This window comes from Sporisorium graminicola, chromosome SGRAM_1 (assembly GCF_005498985.1).
Source record: "Sporisorium graminicola strain CBS 10092 chromosome SGRAM_1, whole genome shotgun sequence".
Lineage (NCBI taxonomy): Eukaryota > Fungi > Basidiomycota > Ustilaginomycetes > Ustilaginales > Ustilaginaceae > Sporisorium > Sporisorium graminicola.
The window spans coordinates 2,350,893-2,370,383 of record NC_043719.1 but is presented as its reverse complement, the minus strand read 5'-3'; the positions used below and the strand labels follow the sequence as shown (position 1 = coordinate 2,370,383).

Genomic DNA, 19,491 nt, shown 5'->3' with positions numbered 1-19,491 from the left:
TGACGTGAGTGTATGAACCCTTGAAATGCCTCTAACTTTTTTCGTTCAATGCTCATTCCTTCGTCACTCATCACCACTCGCCACCTCGTTGTCGTCGACTGTCATTAACGCATCCATCACTCCCACCGAACATACTACACAGCGCTCTCAACCGACTCACGGACCAGTCGGCTCTGAACAACCTCACCCTTCAACGCAGCGCCTTCTGTCTTTACCGCATCACATTCCACACCTGCCAAGATGGGCAAGAAGAAGCAAGTGCGCAAGTTTGGCGAGGTCAAGCGCATGCTCAACCCGAAGGATGATCGGTTGAAAGCCAACGCTGCGGTGACTACGGCAGCGAAAAAGGCTTCTACGAGTGGGCAGAAGCTCACGCCGGACGGTACGGTGGTGCGGCACATCTCGACGCCGGCCTCGTCGATGTTCTTCGAGCACAACACGCAGCTCGGCCCGCCGTACCGTGTGCTCGTCGATACCAACTTTATCAACTTTGCGCTGCAAAACAAGATCGAGCTTGTGCAGGGGATGATGGACTGTCTGTACGCAAAGAGCATTCCGTGTATTACGACGTGTGTCATCAGCGAGCTGGAGAAGCTTGGGCCCAAGTACCGGATCGCATTGCGCGTCGCAAGGGACCCGCGCTTCGAACGCCTGGAGTGCAGCCACAAGGGCACATACGCGGATGACTGCATTGTCGAGAGGATCACAAGTCACAAATGCTACATCGTCGCGACGTGCGATCGAGAGCTGAGAAGGAGGGTCCGAAAGGTCCCCGGTATCCCGCTCATGTACATCGCAAGCAGACAGTTCAGGATCGAACGTCTTCCCGATTCAGGCATGGCCCAGTAACCACACATCTCCCTGTCGTCAATCGCCCCGCTTCACCTCCTGTCTCTCGCACATCCCCTCCCTGTACTTGTACCGTGTCTCCTTCGCATCTCCATTCATCCCACTTGCACCTCGATATTAACCGTGTGAAGCGTGCAAAGCGGCGCATGAATTCGTCGGGCAAAACTCAGAAACGAGAACCGCTACAGCGCGCGAAACCAGGCGGTGGTGGAATGTTTTGAGCAAAATTCTGTTTTGTATATGTGTGTGAGAGCGTGTGCGTATGTCCGCAAGAGAGCTAATACATGATGAGAAGATAAAAGAGCGGTCGAAGGAGAGAAAGGCCCCGGACATCCTCAGGGGAGACCACCTGGTTCTAGTGGTGGTTTCGATTGTCAAGATGCCCGGTGGTTTTTGGTAAAGATCAGAGAACGAAACGACCAAGCTATGCTACAACATACGGTGCAAACACAGCATCGGAGTCGCCGTTCCTTGTGCCAATCATGTCAAAAAGAGAGGTGGTTGCAAAGGTGGAATCTCCGTCGATCCCCACTTTACATAGGCACCGAGGGAGGCGTGGGAGGAGGAGCGTTGGGGTCCATCTCGTTGCCGCTCTCGATCGACACACCGAACCCAAACTTGGCAGCCCCCTGCAGGTGGTCGATCTCTCCTGCAAACGTCAGGCCAAATGCAGGCGACAACCTCGTCTCGTAAACCGAGCTGAGCTTGCCGGCCGAGTCGATCTGTGCTCTGAGCGTAGCCATCCTGAAGTTGTATCGCGCACCGAGCGTCGCAGCAGCCTCACGCTTCTGTGCCATTGTGATCATCTGCAGATCAGCTGCCACGTCCACCTGTTCGGACAGCTTGTGGTAGTAGGTGCACTGCGCCACACCCTGCGGTTGCACCTGGGCGGTAGCGATCCAGTCCTTCTTATCGCCGGTGAGCTTGGCGATGTAACCCGTGCTTGCCTCCTCCATGTCGGCCGAGGGACGCTGGTAGACGGTCTCGATACCAAAGGCAAAGTTGCGCGTCAAGCTCTGCAGGTAGTTGACAATGTAGATGCCCGTCAAGTCGGTGGGTGATGGGTTGAGAGCCTTGAAGTTGGCCGAGTGATCGGTGCCCTGGTAGTCGTGCTCCATCTGCACGAACGACTGGCCCGGGGTCGCTGTGAGCTGCGCCTGCACCTTGGTGGTGTGTCCAGGCAACCAGCCGCGGTTGGCGCGCATGGTCACATTGAGTCCATCGTCAAGCCCGGCCTGGAAGAAGTTCTTGTTGTCGCCGTACACAGCGCCAAAGTTGTACGACGAGGGGGCGGCTTGCGAGCCCATGGAGAAAGCGTGGGTGACCTGGAAGATGGGGTTGATGCTGATCGCCTTGGTCAGGTCGGCACGTGCGCCGTCAAACATAAAGTTGGTGGTGTGCACGCCCTTGACCTCGCGCTGCAGATGCTCAACCGTGCCCGGGTTGGAGAGCTCGAGACGCGTGCGAATATCCTGGATGCGGTTGAGAGCGTTGTTGAGGGGCGCAACGATAGGCTGGAAGAAGCCAAACATGGAAGTGGAAGGTGCCGACGAGATGGGTGGGGTGAGACCGGAAGGGTAGGCGGCACGCTTCTCGTCGACGAAGGGCGAAGGGGCACCGGGGCCAACACGCTCGGCTCCCGAAGGAGGGGGAGCCTGAACGCCTGGTGGGTAGGCAGTAGCCTGTGGAGGAGCGACTGGGACCGACATGGTGAGTCGTATGCCAAAGTGGTAAAAGGTCGAGACGGTTCGGGTCGAGTAACTGCAAAGACAAGGCGAAACAGACCTTCAAAAGTGCAGATGAGTCGAAGGACGGATGGTGAAGGACGGAAAGCGAGGGGGTACGAATGGCAACGGAGAATTGAAGGAAGAGGATGATGAGGGAGCGATCCGATGCCAAGGTAGTGATGATGGGCGTGTAACTGGAAGGAAAAAGTGGAGACCAGACGGAACGACACACACAGAGCAGCGAGCCAAAGCCTCGATTCCCGACTTCCTTCCAAAGGCTCAATCAAGCGCCGAAAAGCTGAGAGAACCGGCACCGGCTGGCTGGCTGACTTGATTTTCAGAAGCGGACAATATTTTTCCTCTCTGGCCTTTTCTTCCTTCTGTTTGGCTGAGCCGCGCCACGAGATCACTCTGCTTCGGGCTGCTTCGTTGCTGCTGAGAAAGCTATTTTTCTGATCGTGTTGAATTTCTTTCTGAACTCGTAATACTGTAGATGAAAACGGTTCTGCTGATTTTTTTTTGATTGAGATAGCTTTGTGTTGGGTATGACCGGTGGTAGGGCTCTTACATTTTTCCGAAATGGATTTCCGGATGTATTCGCACGACTCTGTCTTGGTAGGATCGAGCATCACCATGCGTGGAGCCTGACGACTTGTAGTTCATATGAATGCTCATGTACTCCAGACGAAGCGTGTGCGGACATGCAAGCATTTGCCAATGAGTCTGGGGTTCGACTGTGGTGCGGACATCAAAGTGCAGTGAAGTGAAATTTGTTTGACTCGACACGCTGAGATGATGATCACCAACCCCTGCCGCGAGCCCATCCTCCTCCTCCACGCCCGCCTCCGAAACCTTGTCCTGGACCGGGACCGTGTCCGCGTCCTCGCCCTCCGAATCCAGCTCCTCCTCGCGGAGCACCAGTGGTAGCCTGAGCCAAGAAGTCCGGATTGTACTGGCCTGGATATTCTTCCTCTGGCATCTCTTGCGGCTGTGGCGGGGTCGCATTTTGCGGCGGCACCGGAATGTTTGCGGAAGATGTCCAGCTCGACTCTCGAGCCCATCCTCCACCACGACCGTGGGCTGCCGTATCGGCAGGTCCTGGATAACCTTGATGATAGCCAGAGTATGGAGGCTGCTGCTGCCAGTGTTGCGGTTCAAAACCGCCAGCCTCGGGAGCGGGATGAGGCGACCGAGATCCAGCTGTTGAGGCTCCAATGGCGGGCACTGACACGCCCGAAAATGCGGGAGGGGGCCCAGGGGGTGGACCAGGTGGGGGCGGTCCCGGTGGCGCGGCGCCGAATGGACTCAGGCCTCCCGGAACGGTGGCAGAGACACCAGCGGACGGCTGTGCGGCAGTCGTCTTGCCAAGCGTGCGAAGAAGCGATTGCAAAGCATCCGAGCCAAACGCTGCCGAGGTAGTGGGGGCACCGCCGGGTACTGCACCGGGTACACTTGTGTTGGGCTTGCCCAGAGGAATACTGAGGCCGGCGGATGGATCGTACGCTTCTTCAGCTACAATCGTCGATCCACCTGATACTGGCTCCGGCTCACGTGCCTCTCCGTCGGTTGTGACGCTTCGATGGCGACTTGGAGACCTCTCTGCCTTGGAAAGCTCAGCTTGTAGCGCATCACGGACCACGACGGCCACAAGCACCAGTAGGTCGCGGTCACGCTTGGCATGCCAATCTGCACCAAGACAGTCCGACTCCACCATATCAAGCCAGAGCGGCACTTCCTCGTCCTTGAAGAGTGGGACCACGTAAAAGTCCTTGATGAGGTGACCTTTGACACTGGATGAGATGTGCAGTGCTCCCCATCTATCCGCGTTCTTAAAGTGCTTGAGCATCCCATCATAGCTTGCAAGATCAGAGTCCTGAGGTCGCGCTGCACCGTCTTTGCTTGCACCCGGCTCCATGCTGAAAGCCAGAATCTCCGTCTTTGGGGCATTGGCTACTTGAAGCAGGTAGTCGACGGCGGCTTTCGTTGGCAAGCGACCGGCGATCAGGAGCGGCCGTTCAGGGAAGAACTTGGGCCAGACCCTAGCTGCCGAGCTCAAGCTACGACCTGCAACTTGCTTAACGTGTCCTTGGAAAGCAAAGATGTCCGGCAGATCGATGAGACCATTCCAGATGATGTTGCGGTAGCGGTGCACCGCGCTGCTAGGCGGCTCTGCGCTTGGAGTTGTTGACCTTACTTGTTGCTCAGACACCGTTGAGTCGACGCCGCCCGTCTCTTTGACTAAATCTTGATTCGGTCCATCAAGGAAGGAATCGATGAAATCGTCGGCAACGCCGGTAGCATCATGGTCTGCGTCTGCTGCAATACTATGATCGTAGTCTGCGTCGTGAGGAGAAGCGCCGCCGAAGCCATACGATTCTTGAGGCTCATCAATTTGATTGTCGGCGCTGACTTCCTCGCTTTGCGTCCACACTTCGCCAAAGTTGAGGCGAGTGGGCGAGTCTTGGGTGAGACTCGGCGCGGGAGCAGAACGACGCTCTGGGTCGTCTCTTGAAAATGTCAGCGCAGTTGCGTCCTGGGGGCTGTTCTCGTCATCCATGCCCGATGCCCGAATCGTTGGCTCGCTTTCGGTAATTCTCGTCGCCGGAGGGTTGTCAGTCTCCTTGCTAGCATCCAACATCCTTTCGAACTTTCCAGGCTGATCGCGAGCAACGAACGTGTCACTCTCGATCTCAATCTCGCCTTTGTGCGTCATCTTGCGCAGCGGACCAGCCTCATCGGTGCGTAAGGTGCTCCTGTGCAGCGCATCGAGTCTCGCCTTCTCAGTGGCCTGACGGATAGCGTCGTTGGCCAGCTCTTCGTTGGACATCTTTGCCAGCTCAGAAGCTTCGAGTTGGCCCGATGCGATCCTGGAATGCAGCGTGGTATTCTTTGCATCCTTGAGACTGAACAGGAAAGTGCGGAAGCGATCTTTGTACTTTGAGCCAACGACGCGGATCGAGCCGTAAATATCAGCGTTGGCCTCAAAGAGCTCCTCCTCCAAAAGCGCAGCGAAGCCTTCGGCGCGTTGCTCGTCTGTCTGAGCCTCTTCATCTGCCTCGTTGGGGCGCTTCTCGGTAGTGCCGACGAAGATCTTTTCGAGGGCGGTTGCAAGCACCTTGCGAGCTCTCGATCTTGCTTCTTCGGTGCTGGCATCGGTCGGTCCGCTCGGTTTGCGAGATGCGCCTTTCTTCGAAGTAGTAGCGATTCTGCTCGTGGCGCTTGCTGGTCTCTGGCTTTCAGATGCTCTGCGCTTTGAGGAATTGTCGGCAACCCCTAAAGTCTGCCCATCTTTCTTGGCTTTCGACAGTGAAGCGTTTGCGGCTGATTGCTTCCCTTGTTGCTTCTTCATGGAGGGCTCCGAGACGTCTTGCATCGTTGTGTCTTCGTGATTCGAGGCATCGTCACCGGCTTCGGCGATGTATTCGTCGCTGTCGGAAGCGCTATCCTCTTCTGATTCAATGGCTTGTTTCTCCTCTTCATCCCTCGCGGGTTCTGTAGTTTGAGCTTTTGCTGCTTGGGCGGCTTGTCGCCCTTTCGAAGATTTGTACTTTTTCATCGGCTTTGATGCAGCGGCTGTGGTGGTACAAGTACGAAGTAAGGCACCGATTCGAGTTAGCATCAAGGTTCTCTGATTCTGTTGGTATGTAACGCTCCGCAGTCCCTCTTCTTCCTCCTCAATGGCAGCGGCGGGCGAACGCAGTATGCCGCGTGCGTAAAGAAGGGATCCCAGGCTCATGCCGCTTCTCAGACAGGTCGCAAGCTTGGTAATGATGCTCGACCCGCGAGAGGGGACCATTGATTGTGAATTGCAGCGATAGCCCAAGCCGAACAAATCACAAACAACATGTGTTGATCTTCGGAAGCAACCTGTGATGGAACAATTGTACTTACGTTCTCCAGCGCTGGTTGCCTTGTCGGCACAGCTCTCGCAGACATAGTCGTCGAGCTTCTTGGCGGCTTTCTGCGTCATGCCGACGCATTTGGTATGGAACCTGTGGCAAGGAAAGACAGACAATGGTACTTTGGATTAGCTCACTTCGCTCGCAGTCGGGAGAGTGTTGCGCAGTGCCAACGTGTACTAACCATTCCTGACAGTGCTCGCATGAAATCATAAAGGATCCGTCGTCCGTGCCGCGACAGATGCAGTACTGATTCACATCCTCATCACCTTCCTGCTTGTCGCTGCCGACGCTTCCAGCGAAGACTGTATCAACTTCATGCTCGGTCACGTTCTCCGGCTCGATGCTAGCGTCTGCCGCCTTGCGCTTCCGACTTGAGCGCGTAGCCGGTTGCTGAGAGGCCTGTGACTGTGATGGTGCCTCGATGAGATCCAGTCCTGCTGCGCGAGACGTCGGCTTGCGAGTCCGCAATCCTCTGCGGGGTCCATCAACACCAGCAACCGTAGCATGGACACCCGTAGCATCGACACCGGCACCTTTCGCATGGATAGCGGAAGGCGGCGACGACTCAGCTTGCGAGCTATTCGCGGCCTCGGCTCCGCCTGACGCTGGCGTGGACATTTCGACTCGATGCTAGCTAGATCAGTGATGATCAGTGTACAAGATCCTTGTTCAGCACAACCTTCCCGCAGTATCCCCGGTGTGCTCTGCTTTGTCCGAGGGTGATGCAGCAGATGTGTTGGTGGACGTAAGGAAAGTCCGGCGAGGTGCGATGAATGAGCTTTGTGATGATTGATTCGGTACCTTGCGTGGATGGCATAGCTTGGCTGAATTTGGATTTCACTTGCATTTCATTCATCGGGAGACTCCAGCTGAGTATCGGGCAACTTCCTGCAGGCTCGTGTGAGCTCAGCTTTTTCAACGCAACAGCCAAAGCGAAAGAACGCAAGTGGGCTTTTAGCCTCCACCTCACGACCAGGAAGAAAACAACGTCACAGCGCACGAAGACGAAACGCTGTCTTTGTCTCTTGGAAGAAAAGCACAGAGTATCTGATTGATGTCTTACGATACTAATCACTCCCCACCATCGTCGACTCAGTCCAAGGCAATCCGACTTCTTTTTGGACGCAGTACGATTGCCTCGTCGACTTCTACTGACAACCTCCCTCACATGGACCGATCGGAACCCTCGTAGCGGTCTCGGTAATACAAAACCCACTCTCGCACGCGCACACATACACACGATGGGCAAAGGCGCGCCCAAGGGCAAGTCGTCCGCATCGTCGGCCACACGCAAGAAGCAGGCCAGTAAGGCCGCCAAGAAAGTGGCTTACGAGCGCGACGAAGATGGCAACCTCCTTCATCCCGATCTCGTAGAGTCTCTCGAAAAAGCCAAGCAGCGTGGCCCACAGCGCGGACAGAAGAAGGACAAGTCCAAGCAGGACGGCAAGGGCGGGAAGAAGGGCAAGGTCGAAAAGAAGAAGCAGTACATTCCGCCTCCTAAACCACCACAGCCGCTACCTGACCCGCTCGACTCGATGGGCCTTGCTTCCTTGCTCCCTGCCGACCTCGTCGTTCTCTTGCGCAAAGCATCAAAGAAGGATGTCATCACAAGATGCCGTGCTCTGGAAGGTTTGTTGGCTTGGGTTGAGGATGCGCTGGGCAAGTCTCCATCCTCTTCGGCAACGCTCGAATCGAACGCCGAGGCGTCCAACTTGAGCGCCGACGAAAAGAGGGACGCACTCGTCATGATGCTTCCAAGCTGGGTCCACCTGTTCCCTCGCTTGGCTTTGTCTCCAACGCGTCGCCTACGTCTTCTGACCATGCAGATCCAGTCATTGCTTCTGGAAAAGCCCCAAACGTCTTCGCAGGAAGTCTCATCGACAAGAGCCGAGCTGCTGGAGTCGCCCCAATATATCGAACCTATTCTTGGACCTTGGGCCATTCTGTGCCACGACACGGATCGCACCATCGAACGTCTCGGCAGGTCTGCTTGGATCGATTCATGCACATGGAAAGGGGGCGCAGGTGCTGACCTCCCCACCGAAACTGCCAGCGCTGTCGTGCTGGATCTGAACGAACACTGCGATCTCCTGGTATCCCACCTCCGCACCATCCTCTTGTCGCCCTCGCCATCCTTTGCCTTATCCATGACTTCCGCTCATGCTGTCGCTTCCAGCGACCCGGCCATGTCCCGAACCTCGTCAGGCTACGCAACTCCATCGCTGAATGCAGGTGGCGTCGAGCGAGACGCCAAGAACCGAGACGATAGCAATGTCGAAGAGGATACGGCAGCACTGGACAAGCGTCTCGTCGCCGGTGCTCTCGCCGTGTTGATCTCGATCATTCGGCAGCAACCATCTTCCGAGGTCACGGAAAGCTTGCAGGACGTGCTGTCTTCGAGGCTTGTGTGGGCCTCTCTGTCGCCCCACAATCTGGCCTCCTCCTCCACCGCACGTCCAGAGAAAGCGGTTGTTACGTCCTTCGGCTTCGACTCGCCCGCCGTGCGATCGCGGGCATGGACGCTGCTTCGATCGCTATTGGACGTGGCATCGAACATTGTCGATCAGCACGTTAACATTATCGGTCCCGTGGCCATGACCTCGGTGTGGTCCGAGCGCGACAACGCGGTTCAGCGGATCACCCTGGATGCAATTCTCCCTCTTCTGAAGAAGCGTCCGCAATTATGGCTTATGGGTGCGAACCAGTTCAACAGCGCTGCGCTCAAGGAAAAAACAGGCAACGCCGACAGCAGTGACGATGAGGACCAGGAGGGCGAGGAGGAGGAGGATAGTGACGACGAGAACGAAAACGATGACGGCTCGGACACCGGTACAGACGATCCAGAAAAAGGCGCCGCAGAAAGTCACGCCTTGGTCGCTCGCTCAAAGCCTCACTCCTACATATCTTTCCTACAATGGCTGCAATCGGCATGCGGCGGCGCTCCTCACCTTGGTTATTCAGCCGTCGTCGTCTTCATCTCCACGATCCCAGCAGAGATCCTTCCTCACGACGACTTCGATTCGGCTTCGGAGCTCCTCAGCAACTTTTTCTCAGCTCTGTACAGCCGCCCTCTGGACTTTGATCCGGTCGGCTGCCGGGCCTTCTTTGCAGCCTTCACCGAATGTGTTACCTATATGGCCCTTCGCATGCTTCGTGCCCCTTCTGGTGCAGGCAAGGACAACGCAGCGTCCGCGGCGGAGCTGATACACGTGCACTTCGGCGCAGCATGGTCGGAACTCGTGCTTCCAAAACCAAGCGTGCTTTCTCGTCTCGGCACAAGCTCTGAAGATCAAGACGGGGATGAAACTTCGCGAGCTCAGCGAATCAAAAGCATCGGCTCGACACGCGTCGTCTCTGATCTCGCCGTTCAGGTGCGTCGAGCTGCTCTGGCTGCCCCCGAATCTCAAGTGCATAGCCGTTTTCTTGCCGAGACGGAAGCGGACCTGGTCGAAATCACACATGCTCTGTCCAATGCGAAGGCAGTCGATGAGTCGAGCGCCCGCACCTACGTCCTTTCCGCTCTCGAACGAGCAACGTCCTTCTACGCAGCGTTGGCGCCATCCCAGAACCAGCCAGGCAGTGTTGAGCTTCGACGCGATGCAGCGAGGAATCTCGGAAAGGCGATCAGACTTGCGGCGTCAGGCCTGGTTGGCGTCGCCGCGGATATCGACGTGTCGTCCAACCTCAAGCACACGCGTGCGACCCTGCTTTGCGATTACCTCTGCCTTCTGTTGAGGTCTGCTGTCAGCGCCCCGGATGCTTTGGATGCTGCTACCTCGCAAGCGCTCGTCAAGGCTTCCATTGAGTCGGTCCCACAGCTCATGGGGACGAAGGCGGTGTCGCCAACGTCCTCTGCATCTTTCCTGGCTGCTTTCCTGCCTTTGTGCGCAGACAAGCAGGCATGCGCGTCCATCTGGACCGCAACGTTGTCGTCCGTGGCTGTTCTTGGCGAGCTGCAAGATCGCGTTGACGCCCTCAGCGAGCTTTTTGTCGCATCCGAAGCTGTCGCCAAGGCAGTCGAGGCAAGTCACGCGGAACAGGCTCAGCTGCCTCGGCCATCCCCGGAGGCTGGCACGGAGGAGCTCGCAATCGGTCTGGTCACAAGCCTTTGCGACAGCGCTAGCTTGCCGAACGAGCTTCGCTACCGCCTACGTAACGTGGTCGCAAAGCTCCTATCCAAGTCAGGGTCCTTTGTCGATGCATCGTGCGTCCAGTCAATGCTGTCGATCATCTGTTCCACGATTGAGCAGCTGAGGAACACACTCCTCGAACGATCACGTACGGGCGAAGATGGACAAACCCGTCAGAGGGCTGCCGCTGTGACGGTGGCGGATCTGCTGTCCAGCTTGGATACGTGGATCGACGCCCAGAGTTCCAAAGCCGAAGCTAGGCGTGTTCTCCGCAGCGCCCCCTTCGCAGGTGTACTGACTGCTGTTTCAGAGTTGATGTGTCTCGATGCGAATGTCCCGAACGATGAAGCCGGTCGCGCAGACGCCTCCACGTTTCGAGATCTCGCCTGGTCGGTTCTCACGCACGTACTTGAGGGTAGCTCCGAGGAGGAGAGAAAAGAGATGCGCGACGAGGAGAGATCTAGCCTTCAGGATCACTTGCTCGACATTCATGTCCCTGTCGCTGCTCTCGTGGGTGCCGCCGGGTATGACAACGTGCCGCTTCCCGATCCGCAAGAGCTCCGCGAGATGCTGCTTAAGGCCTCTCGCCAACAGGCGCATCCAGCTTTGCTTGTGTTCGACCCTTTGGTTCCCCAACATCAAGCGTCGGATATACCCTCTGCAACCTCGGACTCACTCCTCGACGGCCAAGGCCTCGGCATTTTTGCGCGTGTCTGCGCTGCTGTTCTCCAAGTCTTTGATGAAGACCGTGCAGGCGCAAAGCAATACGTGCATCTGCTCCCGTACGTTGTTCTCCTCTCCATTCTCATCGAGGACGACTTGTTACTTCCAGGCACATCGAAACACGCTTTGGATTCATCGATGGCTCCCGAGGTACATCGTGGATGGCTGCGATCCTCCGTCACTGTCGTCACAGCTCTGATTTCCTCGCTCAGCAATACTGTCACGGAGAACTGGCACAACGACATGGTTGCTTCGCTGCAGCGCTCCAGCCCTGTCGATGCCGAAAAGGATGGCATCGGTCATGTGCTTTCTGTTGTGTGGAAGATGGCGTGTGAACTCGACACATCGAGCAGCTACCTTGCCCGCGTCTTCCACCGTCTTCTGAATGCTGCTTTCAACTTTGGCACTGTTACGGAAGCAGGCGCGGATCGATGGCTCAAGCTCGGCGATGCAGTGCAAGACCGCATGCCCGCAATGTCTTCTGCCATCTTCCATGCGGCCAAACCGATCGCTGGCTCGTCTCCCACCTACGACCGCCTTCGCAACGGCGCCGCTGCCAAGCTTGCAGGTCTTGGGCCTGACACAGCGGAAGAACGCGTCCTGCATTCTCTCCGCACGCTCGTAGCTCTGGCTCCTCCCGAAGATTCCGAGTTACCCATCATCCCACAGCAGCGTGCCATCTTCTTACTGAAAGACCTGCAAAAGTTGTACTCCAGCGAGGACAGCAAAGAGTATCCTGCGGAGGAGACGTGTACTCGTCTTGCCGAGCTTTTCATTCACCTGCTCCCCGTCGTTCAGGATGTGCAAGGGAGCCATATCGACTTCATATTTGACATGCTCCTGACCAACCTGGAGTTCTGCTCGTTAGCCGACGACGCGACGGTGGCGCAGCTCTACCACAATCTGCGTTTGCTCGAGACGGTTCGCGACCTCGCTTCGCGCAACGCTAACCTGCGCGAGTATTGGAAGGACCGGAGCGTCGAATTAGTCGACCTGGTACGCAATCAGTTCTTGTCGCTTCCTGGACTGCAGTCGATCTCGGCTCCCAAGCAGGCGTGCATCGACCTCATTGTCGATCTCGTCCGGGAGACGTCAGAGTCGCCGTTCAAGCTGCACGAGACGGCCGGACCGCTGTGCAAGCTTCTGGTGCAGAGTCCAAGCCATGAGGTGCAGGTCATCAGCTACCGTTTGCTGAGTGGGGCCATTCGAGAGCATGTCAAGGAGCTGGTGGTGGAATCGGCGGTGGACCGAGAATCGCTGGCCACAGAAGAAGGCCAAAAGAAGCTGAAGCTTCCCGAAGCTCTTGTCGCTAACATAAGCGAGAGCCTCAGCGGCCAGCTCAACCTCCTGGTGGAGGAAGAAGCTGCGCGTCGCACCGGCTTTGGCTACTTCCTATCCTGGATCGCAGTCTTCGAGCACTTTGAGGGCGCCTCTCTGTCCGTCAAGTCTGCATTCCTGGGAGAGATCGAAAAGCGCAACTTGCTGGTCGAGTCGTTCTTGCCGACCGTCTTTGCGCTGGTCGGACTAGCAGATGAGAGTCGACGACCTTTCGATCCTAGCCGCTTTGCCCTGGAAGAAGTCTTCCTAGATCAGGTCGATGCCGAATCGTCGCTCACGGTGCTACAGGTATTGGCAGCGCACGTCTATCTGCGCTCGCTCATCCACATGCCCACCACCGTGCGCGGCTGGTGGGTCGACATCAAGGATCGACAGCACTCCATGCAAATCGCAAGCTTCACCACACGTCACCTCTCGCCGATCATCGCCAACCGCGAGCTTTCGCATCTGCGCGAACCGGAGGCTCTTTCCAAGCTGCAAGACGAAGCATTGTCGATCAAGATTCTGTCGACGAACGAGGTGATTGCCACCTATGTGGTGGACGAGCATCCGATGGAGATCGGCGTCAAGATTCCCGCCGACTTTCCGCTGCACGGCGTCGAGATCCGCGACATCCAACGTGTCGGAATCACGGAAGCCAAGTGGCGCTCGTGGCTCCTGGCCGTGCAGCAGCTCATCACAGGCCAGAACGGACTGATCTTTGATGCGCTCAGCCTGTTCAAGAGGAATGCAGAGGTGCAGTTCCAGGGCTTGGATGAGTGTGCGATTTGCTACTCGATCATTTCGCCCATGGACAGGAGTCTGCCGACCAAACCGTGCAAGACGTGCAAGAACAAGTTCCACGCTGGATGTTTGTTCAAGTGGATCTCGACTTCCGGCGCCAGTACGTGTCCCTTGTGCAGGTCAATTTTGTAAGCTCGTTGTTGGGTGAGGCCAAGTGTATCATGTCAATTCATACATTGTTTCAAAGATGCGATGTTGGACGTTGATTCTGCAAAGTGTGTGGGCGTGAGTGATAACATGCTTGGACGTGCTGCTCTACTTTCTGCTGCGCGGGCTTTGAGCATCCCCAACCTCCTCGAATCTTCGTTTGCGTTGTCCGTCCAACTTCGTCGTGTCGCGCAGGAATGTAGGCAAAGACGTCGTACGACCCACCGCCCTCGCAGCCCCTCCGCCACCCATAGTCGTCGTCCTGGCCAGTCTGCGCATCGGCAAAGAGCCTAGCTGGGATTCCTGCTCCGACTGGGTTTCTTCTTCCTCCTGCGTTGCTGACGATGCCTGGGAGAGCTCGAGCGGCGCTCCGTTGGTCGAAGATGTAGCAGACTCGATCGTGTCGTGTTCGGTTGCGCTGACGATGATAGAGTCCGTTGTTTCGACAGCCGGTTCTGGAGTGTGAGTTGTTCGGGTGTGCGGAGATGGCCGTCTTGCCGGTAGCGAGGCAACGCGCGGGGGACGAATTTGCATGCTCGATACTTCGCCGTCTGTGCTCTCCTCGAAGTTGTACTCCCCACCTGCTTGTTCGTTGGTTTGCTGCTGCGCCGCGAACGACTGGTGTGCGAGGTCCTGAGGCGCAGATTGAGACACCACGGTGGACGCACTTTCTTCGACCAAGCTCTCCATCGTCGCCAACGGACCGTTTGAGTCTTGTGCTAGAGCGAGTAGACGCTGCTCGAAGGGCGCCAACACGTGCTCGTCGAGCTCCTCCGCTCGCAACACCGCACACGCTAGTGCGATGAGCTTCCTCGGACCTTTTCCCAGCATCGAAAAATTGCGCGGTGCAGCTTCGACAAGCTTGATCACCGATTCTAGTAGCGCTTGAACAGCGTCCACATCAATGACCCGGCTGATTGCTGGAGTTGCGAACAGAACGCCCGTGATCTGGAGGCTCAGCAGCACATTTTCCGGGTCGATGTTGTTGACAAAGGTCGGAGAGAGGGACTGTAGCTCGGATATGAGGCGGCTCGTCAAACATGTCAGTGGCGCTGACATCGACCTCCATCCGCGCGCCAGGGAACGAACTGGACAGCTCGTATGGCTTTGTCCGCCCGTCGATGATTCGGCTGTGATCGGATTGTGGAAACCCAACTTGGTAAAGTGTCGCAAGATGAGCTGCAGCGCAACCGTCCGGTCCTGCGACGTTGGAATCGCCACGAGATCGCCCTCTTCGTCTATCGGGCTTCGAGGTGCAAGCATGTCGATGAACGACGACAAAATGTCGCCTAGCACGCTTCCTTTATCTTCCTCTGTCGTTTCATCAGGGGTAGTGTCACTAGCTGCACCGCTATCGAGCTTGGGTTCGTATGCGACGATCTGCGAGCTCCACAAAGGCGGCAACACCCCGGTCTCTCTAAACCAGTGCTCTTCGACTTTTTGTGCTTCTTCCGCCATGTCCCGGCGCACCGACTTCCACATTTGAACGTACGAAGCATCGGTGCGATGGAAAGAGACATTGAAGTAGTGGATGAGGACGTTGAGGTATCGACTTGCGAGGTCTTCGGACAGTGCGGTGGATCCTTCATCGTCCTCGCCTTCGGCTGCGGATAGCTGTGAGTGCTGCGACGGTTCGACCAACACTGAAACTGAAGCTGCTGCTGCACGAGGCTCCGGCTCCGCTGCAATGTCGTGCGCAAACGGTGTTGAAGCGCATGCGTTGTCCTTCAAGCTCTCATCACACGCCCCTGCGTGTACAGTCGGCGCAGACAAGGACTGCGCAACTTCATCTGCGTGCATATTGCGACTCAAGCCCGCCTCGCGCGTCACCACCTGCGTCTCTGCAAACTGGCTGTGATCCGCATCGTAGCCGACGCTGGACACGCTAGCGTCTGTCTTACTCTGCGTGCTGCCCAAAGATTCCTCTATCACGTTGTCAAGGCCTCTAGTCGGCTCCTCGATACCCGCTGCTCTTCTCCAGCGCTCGATTTCGAGCATCGCCGCCAAATTGCCCGCCATGTTCTGCATCATCAAGCCTTTGAAGCTGATACCTCTCAATTGTGAAAGCCGTTCCAGCTGCCAGGCATCGAGGCTCCCGCTGACGCTCTCTGCGTGTACGTTGGCATTGAGGCTTGCACTCGCCGCTCGAACGGCTTCGGCTGAATCGCCCACGCCTCCGCCGATTCGTTTGGCTTGCGCCTGCTCGCGCGCGCGCGCCAGCTGCGCCTCGTAAAAGCTCCACGTCTGGTTGCCGAGCAGCAGCAGCCCTTCGTCAGCCATCCTGCGGCGATCATCTGCTCCAGCAAGAAGATGGCCGAACAGGTGATGGAGCAGGTAATAGTCGAGACCGCCCTTGGGGTCCAAGATGGTATTCGGCGATACGGTCTTTGGGCGAAAGAGGCTGACAAACATCTGCAGCTCAGGCAGCGTCGAATGGCGTTCTATCGGTACTACGAGCGCTTCAGGCCAAGCAGTCTCGTGTCTCTGTGCAGCCTCCAGCCGAAGTCTGGTATCTTCCAACATGGACGGCCACTTTTCTGCAGCGATCTGGCCCGGATTGACGTACACGAGCAACGGCTCTGGTTGCGAGCGCGGAGGGCCCCACCTCTGCCGTGTATCAGGACTGCTGCTGTCAATCTGTGAGTGCGCGGCCAATGCTTCTCTGGCCAACGCTGGATCGGCAGCGGTCGAGTACCGCAACGCAAGAGCTTGCACTGTAGAGCATACATTCCGCTTCTCGCATGCGTGGAAGCGAGTTTTGCTGCCATCCTGAGTGATGATGTCGGCTAGAAAGGGTGCTTCAGTTCGGGCAGCCTTGTACATGATGTACTTGAAGCGGTCAACGTGGATCTTGCATCCAAAGGCTTTTGCTGTGACGATCAGCATGTCTTCATATCCCCATGTCCAGCAGTTGAGAAAGAAGACGGTGGAGGGCGGGTACATGCGCATGAGCATGACCATGTCGAGGCAGGCCTGTTGCTTGGTGGGCACTTTTTGGTTGCAGAGGAGGAGCTCTGTGTCGAGGTAGATGTTGCGAAGACGTAGCTGAGATCGATACCATGGCTTGCCCTTGGTTGCTGGATTTAGGTCGTGCGCACGATTGCCGTCAGAGAGGTGACGAATGTGGTGATCTTGAGACTGCGAGTCGATATACGACTGAGAAAGGGATTCATCCGCTGGACGAGACGACGAGGCGTTGCTTCCGAGCGATTCGATGTTATCGGCCCAGTCTTGTCTTTCGACACCGTCAGTCTGCGCCGCTGCATCTCCCTGTATGCCCCAACAGAGATAGGGCGATAGAGACGGGTTGCGAGTAAGAGCCTCACACCACCACTCCTCTGCTCGCATATCACCTGTATGCAGCACCGCACCCTGGGCGCCTTGTATCAAAAACATAGCGCCGCCAACCATGTGGTTGCTCTCGATCAGCGTCAAGGTCACGCTTGATGTTGGTGTGTACTGCACCTTTGTGGGAACGTTGAACGGCAGTGGGTGGAGCAAATCCACACTGGTCGACTGATATCCTGACAGCTTTGCTTTCGTCGCGGCGTGGTCGTCGGTGACACGCAGATGAGCGTAGGGCCGCACAACACCGACATTCTTGGTATGCGTGCCATCGCGGTCCTTCTCGACGCGCGTCTTTTGCCGCTCGTACTTGAGCAAGAGCTGTTTGGTGGTGGTGCTGCAGTAGATGGGGACGGTGATACCTGGACGATCGAGGCCCTTGAGGTGGTCGGTGTGGATGTGTGTGAGCAGGTAGAGCAAGGGCATGTCAAAGTGTGTTTGTCCGGGAGCGAAGGAGAGACCATCGAGGTTGGAACCTGCATCGGCGACATCCTTGGCGATAGAGCGGCGGTGGGCGAGAAGCGAGGCAGGGAGCGGCACGCGCGCTTGATCGAAGTGGTCGACACGAATGCGCGGATACTCGAGCACGAATCCGTGAGAGTTGGTCATCGTGTCGACGCAGCTTCATTGCTGCAGACCATGCTGACTATCGGAAGCTGGTTTGTCAAAAGGCGAGAGTGGTCTCCTCGAGAGGAGGGCAAGCGTCGATGGATGTTGAGAGCCTCAACTGCTTGGACGACATCGAGAAAGGAAGATCTTTCTCGTCAGACCCTGCATCAACGTGAAGCCCGCGGATTTGGGGCTTTTTGAGATTTCAGCAATTCGAATTCCAGACAGCCAGCCAAATCCGCCTTGTCTCTTTGCCACCATCACCATCACCACCATCAGCAACTTGGATCTCTTCCGTCGTAAAATATCCCTCATACGAGACACTCCTGGCAATTTTGATCGCTACATCACCTTCACACCAGTTTAATCGACGATTGCCCACCATGATCTCGGTTCTAGTAGAGTCCTTTGACCCATTTCCAAAGCATCTCTGCCTTTCACTCCCGGCACAAGCGACCGCGGCCGACGTCTTGGATGGGTTCAGCCATGCTCTGTCCGCGAAAACGTCGACGAGCTTCTCCATCACCCATCACGGTCGCAGACTTTCTTCCGGCTCGAAGCTCTCCGGTCTTTCCTCGAGCAACAATGCATTCCCGGTCGTACTGCAGTTGAGGGCGCTGCTGCCCGGCGGCAAAGGTGGATTCGGATCGATGCTACGTTCGCAAGGTGGCAAAATGTCTGCTGGAGCACGCAACACGAACAACGACTCCTGCCGCGACCTCAACGGACGCCGACTGGGCGTGCTGAAAGAAGCCAAGAAGCTCGCCGAGTACCTCGAGGGCGAATCGGAACGAAAACGCCAGATGGACGAAGCGCAAAAGAAGAAGTACGCCAAGCTGGAAAGGATGCTGGGTCGCGCACCTCGCAGCGAGAAGGATCTCGCCGAAGCTGCTGAGAAGATGGCAGATGCGGGGGAAGAGTTCGACACGGACGGTAGTTCTAGTCCTGAAGCGGGCCCTAGCCGTCCTGTCAACACATCGGTTCATCGCAAGAACCCCGATGGATCTTCTACAGCTGCTGCAGGTACCAAGAGGAAGGAGCGCATCGAAGACTCGCAGTACATCGAGCAGAGCCGCGAGATTGTCGAGAACGTGCGCTCGGCCGTAGCGTCGGCCATGATGAAGAAGAAAAAGAAGCTCAACAAGTCTAAGCCCAAGTCGACGCCTTCGTCTTCGGCCGCTGGCTCTTCAGTGACTGCGTCTATGTAGGGTCAGTGCAGCACATCTTGATGCTCTATGTCACTCAATTCATTTCACCTAGTCTTAAGGTCGTTACATACCCTGCCACTCTTTTTTCAACAGTCTTTTGCTGTGGATGCCGCTTTTCGTTGCCGAAACGGCTTTGTCCGTGTCTGTGATTGGCGTATGAGGCGCGCTGCCTGGTAGCTCAATTGCACTGCGTTGTTGCTATGCGGAGAGGTTAATTGTTCGATGTTCGTGTTCGAGGCTCGAGCGAGCTGCCATCGAGTGCAACGAGCTCGTCGGGTCTACCGAAAAGCCAGGTCAAGGCCTCCACCTCATCATCCTCGCTCAGTAAATTCGCGGCAGCAGCTCGGCGGTCCTGCATTTGAATTTGCAGCTACGCTCGTGCCCACACAAACCCAAAAATAAGCAAGCGTTCGGTCCTTCCGATGGAGGACCCTTCTGTTCTGAACAACTCTCTCTTATCTCTCTACTCTTTTCATCCTTCCGTCGACTCAAGTGCCGCACACACTCTTCGGTATCGCCCAGCGAGAGAGGTGTGTCGATCTGTCTTTCGAGGTTGCTTCGGCTTGCGCTCCGCCACTTAGCATGCGATTCTAGAGCGAGGTCACGGCGGGAGGTGCATTTAGCCCGGCACCATCAGCGCTGAAGCAGACACTTCGTATACACGTATTGCGGCCCTGGGTCGACCCTAGAGCCGACAAGTGGAGTTTTCATCATCGCAATGAACTCCTTT

The 19,491-nt window shown here is 56.6% G+C and overlaps 6 protein-coding genes across 6 annotated transcripts; 3 read left to right on the top strand and 3 right to left on the bottom strand.

Moving 5' to 3' along the window:
- Positions 1-240: 240 nt before the first annotated feature.
- On the top strand, positions 241-849 carry EX895_000839 (uncharacterized protein; the record flags this gene model as incomplete). Its single annotated transcript, XM_029881440.1, has 1 exon — positions 241-849. One exon carries the CDS (start codon positions 241-243, stop codon positions 847-849), a length of 609 nt encoding a protein of 202 aa, XP_029742826.1.
- A 533-nt stretch (positions 850-1,382) lies between these two features.
- Positions 1,383-2,558, bottom strand: EX895_000838 (uncharacterized protein; the record flags this gene model as incomplete). The annotated part of the gene is made up of 1 exon (XM_029881439.1): positions 1,383-2,558. One exon carries the CDS (start codon positions 2,556-2,558, stop codon positions 1,383-1,385), a length of 1,176 nt encoding a protein of 391 aa, XP_029742825.1.
- An 817-nt stretch (positions 2,559-3,375) lies between these two features.
- EX895_000837 (uncharacterized protein) lies at positions 3,376-7,096 on the bottom strand (the record flags this gene model as incomplete). Its single annotated transcript, XM_029881438.1, has 3 exons — positions 3,376-6,149; positions 6,468-6,568; positions 6,660-7,096. 3 exons carry the CDS (start codon positions 7,094-7,096, stop codon positions 3,376-3,378), a joined length of 3,312 nt encoding a protein of 1,103 aa, XP_029742824.1.
- Positions 7,097-7,719: 623 nt separating this feature from the next.
- On the top strand, positions 7,720-13,584 carry EX895_000836 (uncharacterized protein; the record flags this gene model as incomplete). The annotated part of the gene is made up of 1 exon (XM_029881437.1): positions 7,720-13,584. The coding sequence occupies one exon, from the start codon at positions 7,720-7,722 to the stop codon at positions 13,582-13,584; it is 5,865 nt and encodes a 1,954-aa protein (XP_029742823.1).
- Positions 13,585-13,707: 123 nt separating this feature from the next.
- Positions 13,708-17,553, bottom strand: EX895_000835 (uncharacterized protein; the record flags this gene model as incomplete). Its single annotated transcript, XM_029881436.1, has 1 exon — positions 13,708-17,553. The coding sequence occupies one exon, from the start codon at positions 17,551-17,553 to the stop codon at positions 13,708-13,710; it is 3,846 nt and encodes a 1,281-aa protein (XP_029742822.1).
- Positions 17,554-17,936: 383 nt separating this feature from the next.
- EX895_000834 (uncharacterized protein) lies at positions 17,937-18,761 on the top strand (the record flags this gene model as incomplete). Its single annotated transcript, XM_029881435.1, has 1 exon — positions 17,937-18,761. The coding sequence occupies one exon, from the start codon at positions 17,937-17,939 to the stop codon at positions 18,759-18,761; it is 825 nt and encodes a 274-aa protein (XP_029742821.1).
- Positions 18,762-19,491: the final 730 nt, after the last annotated feature.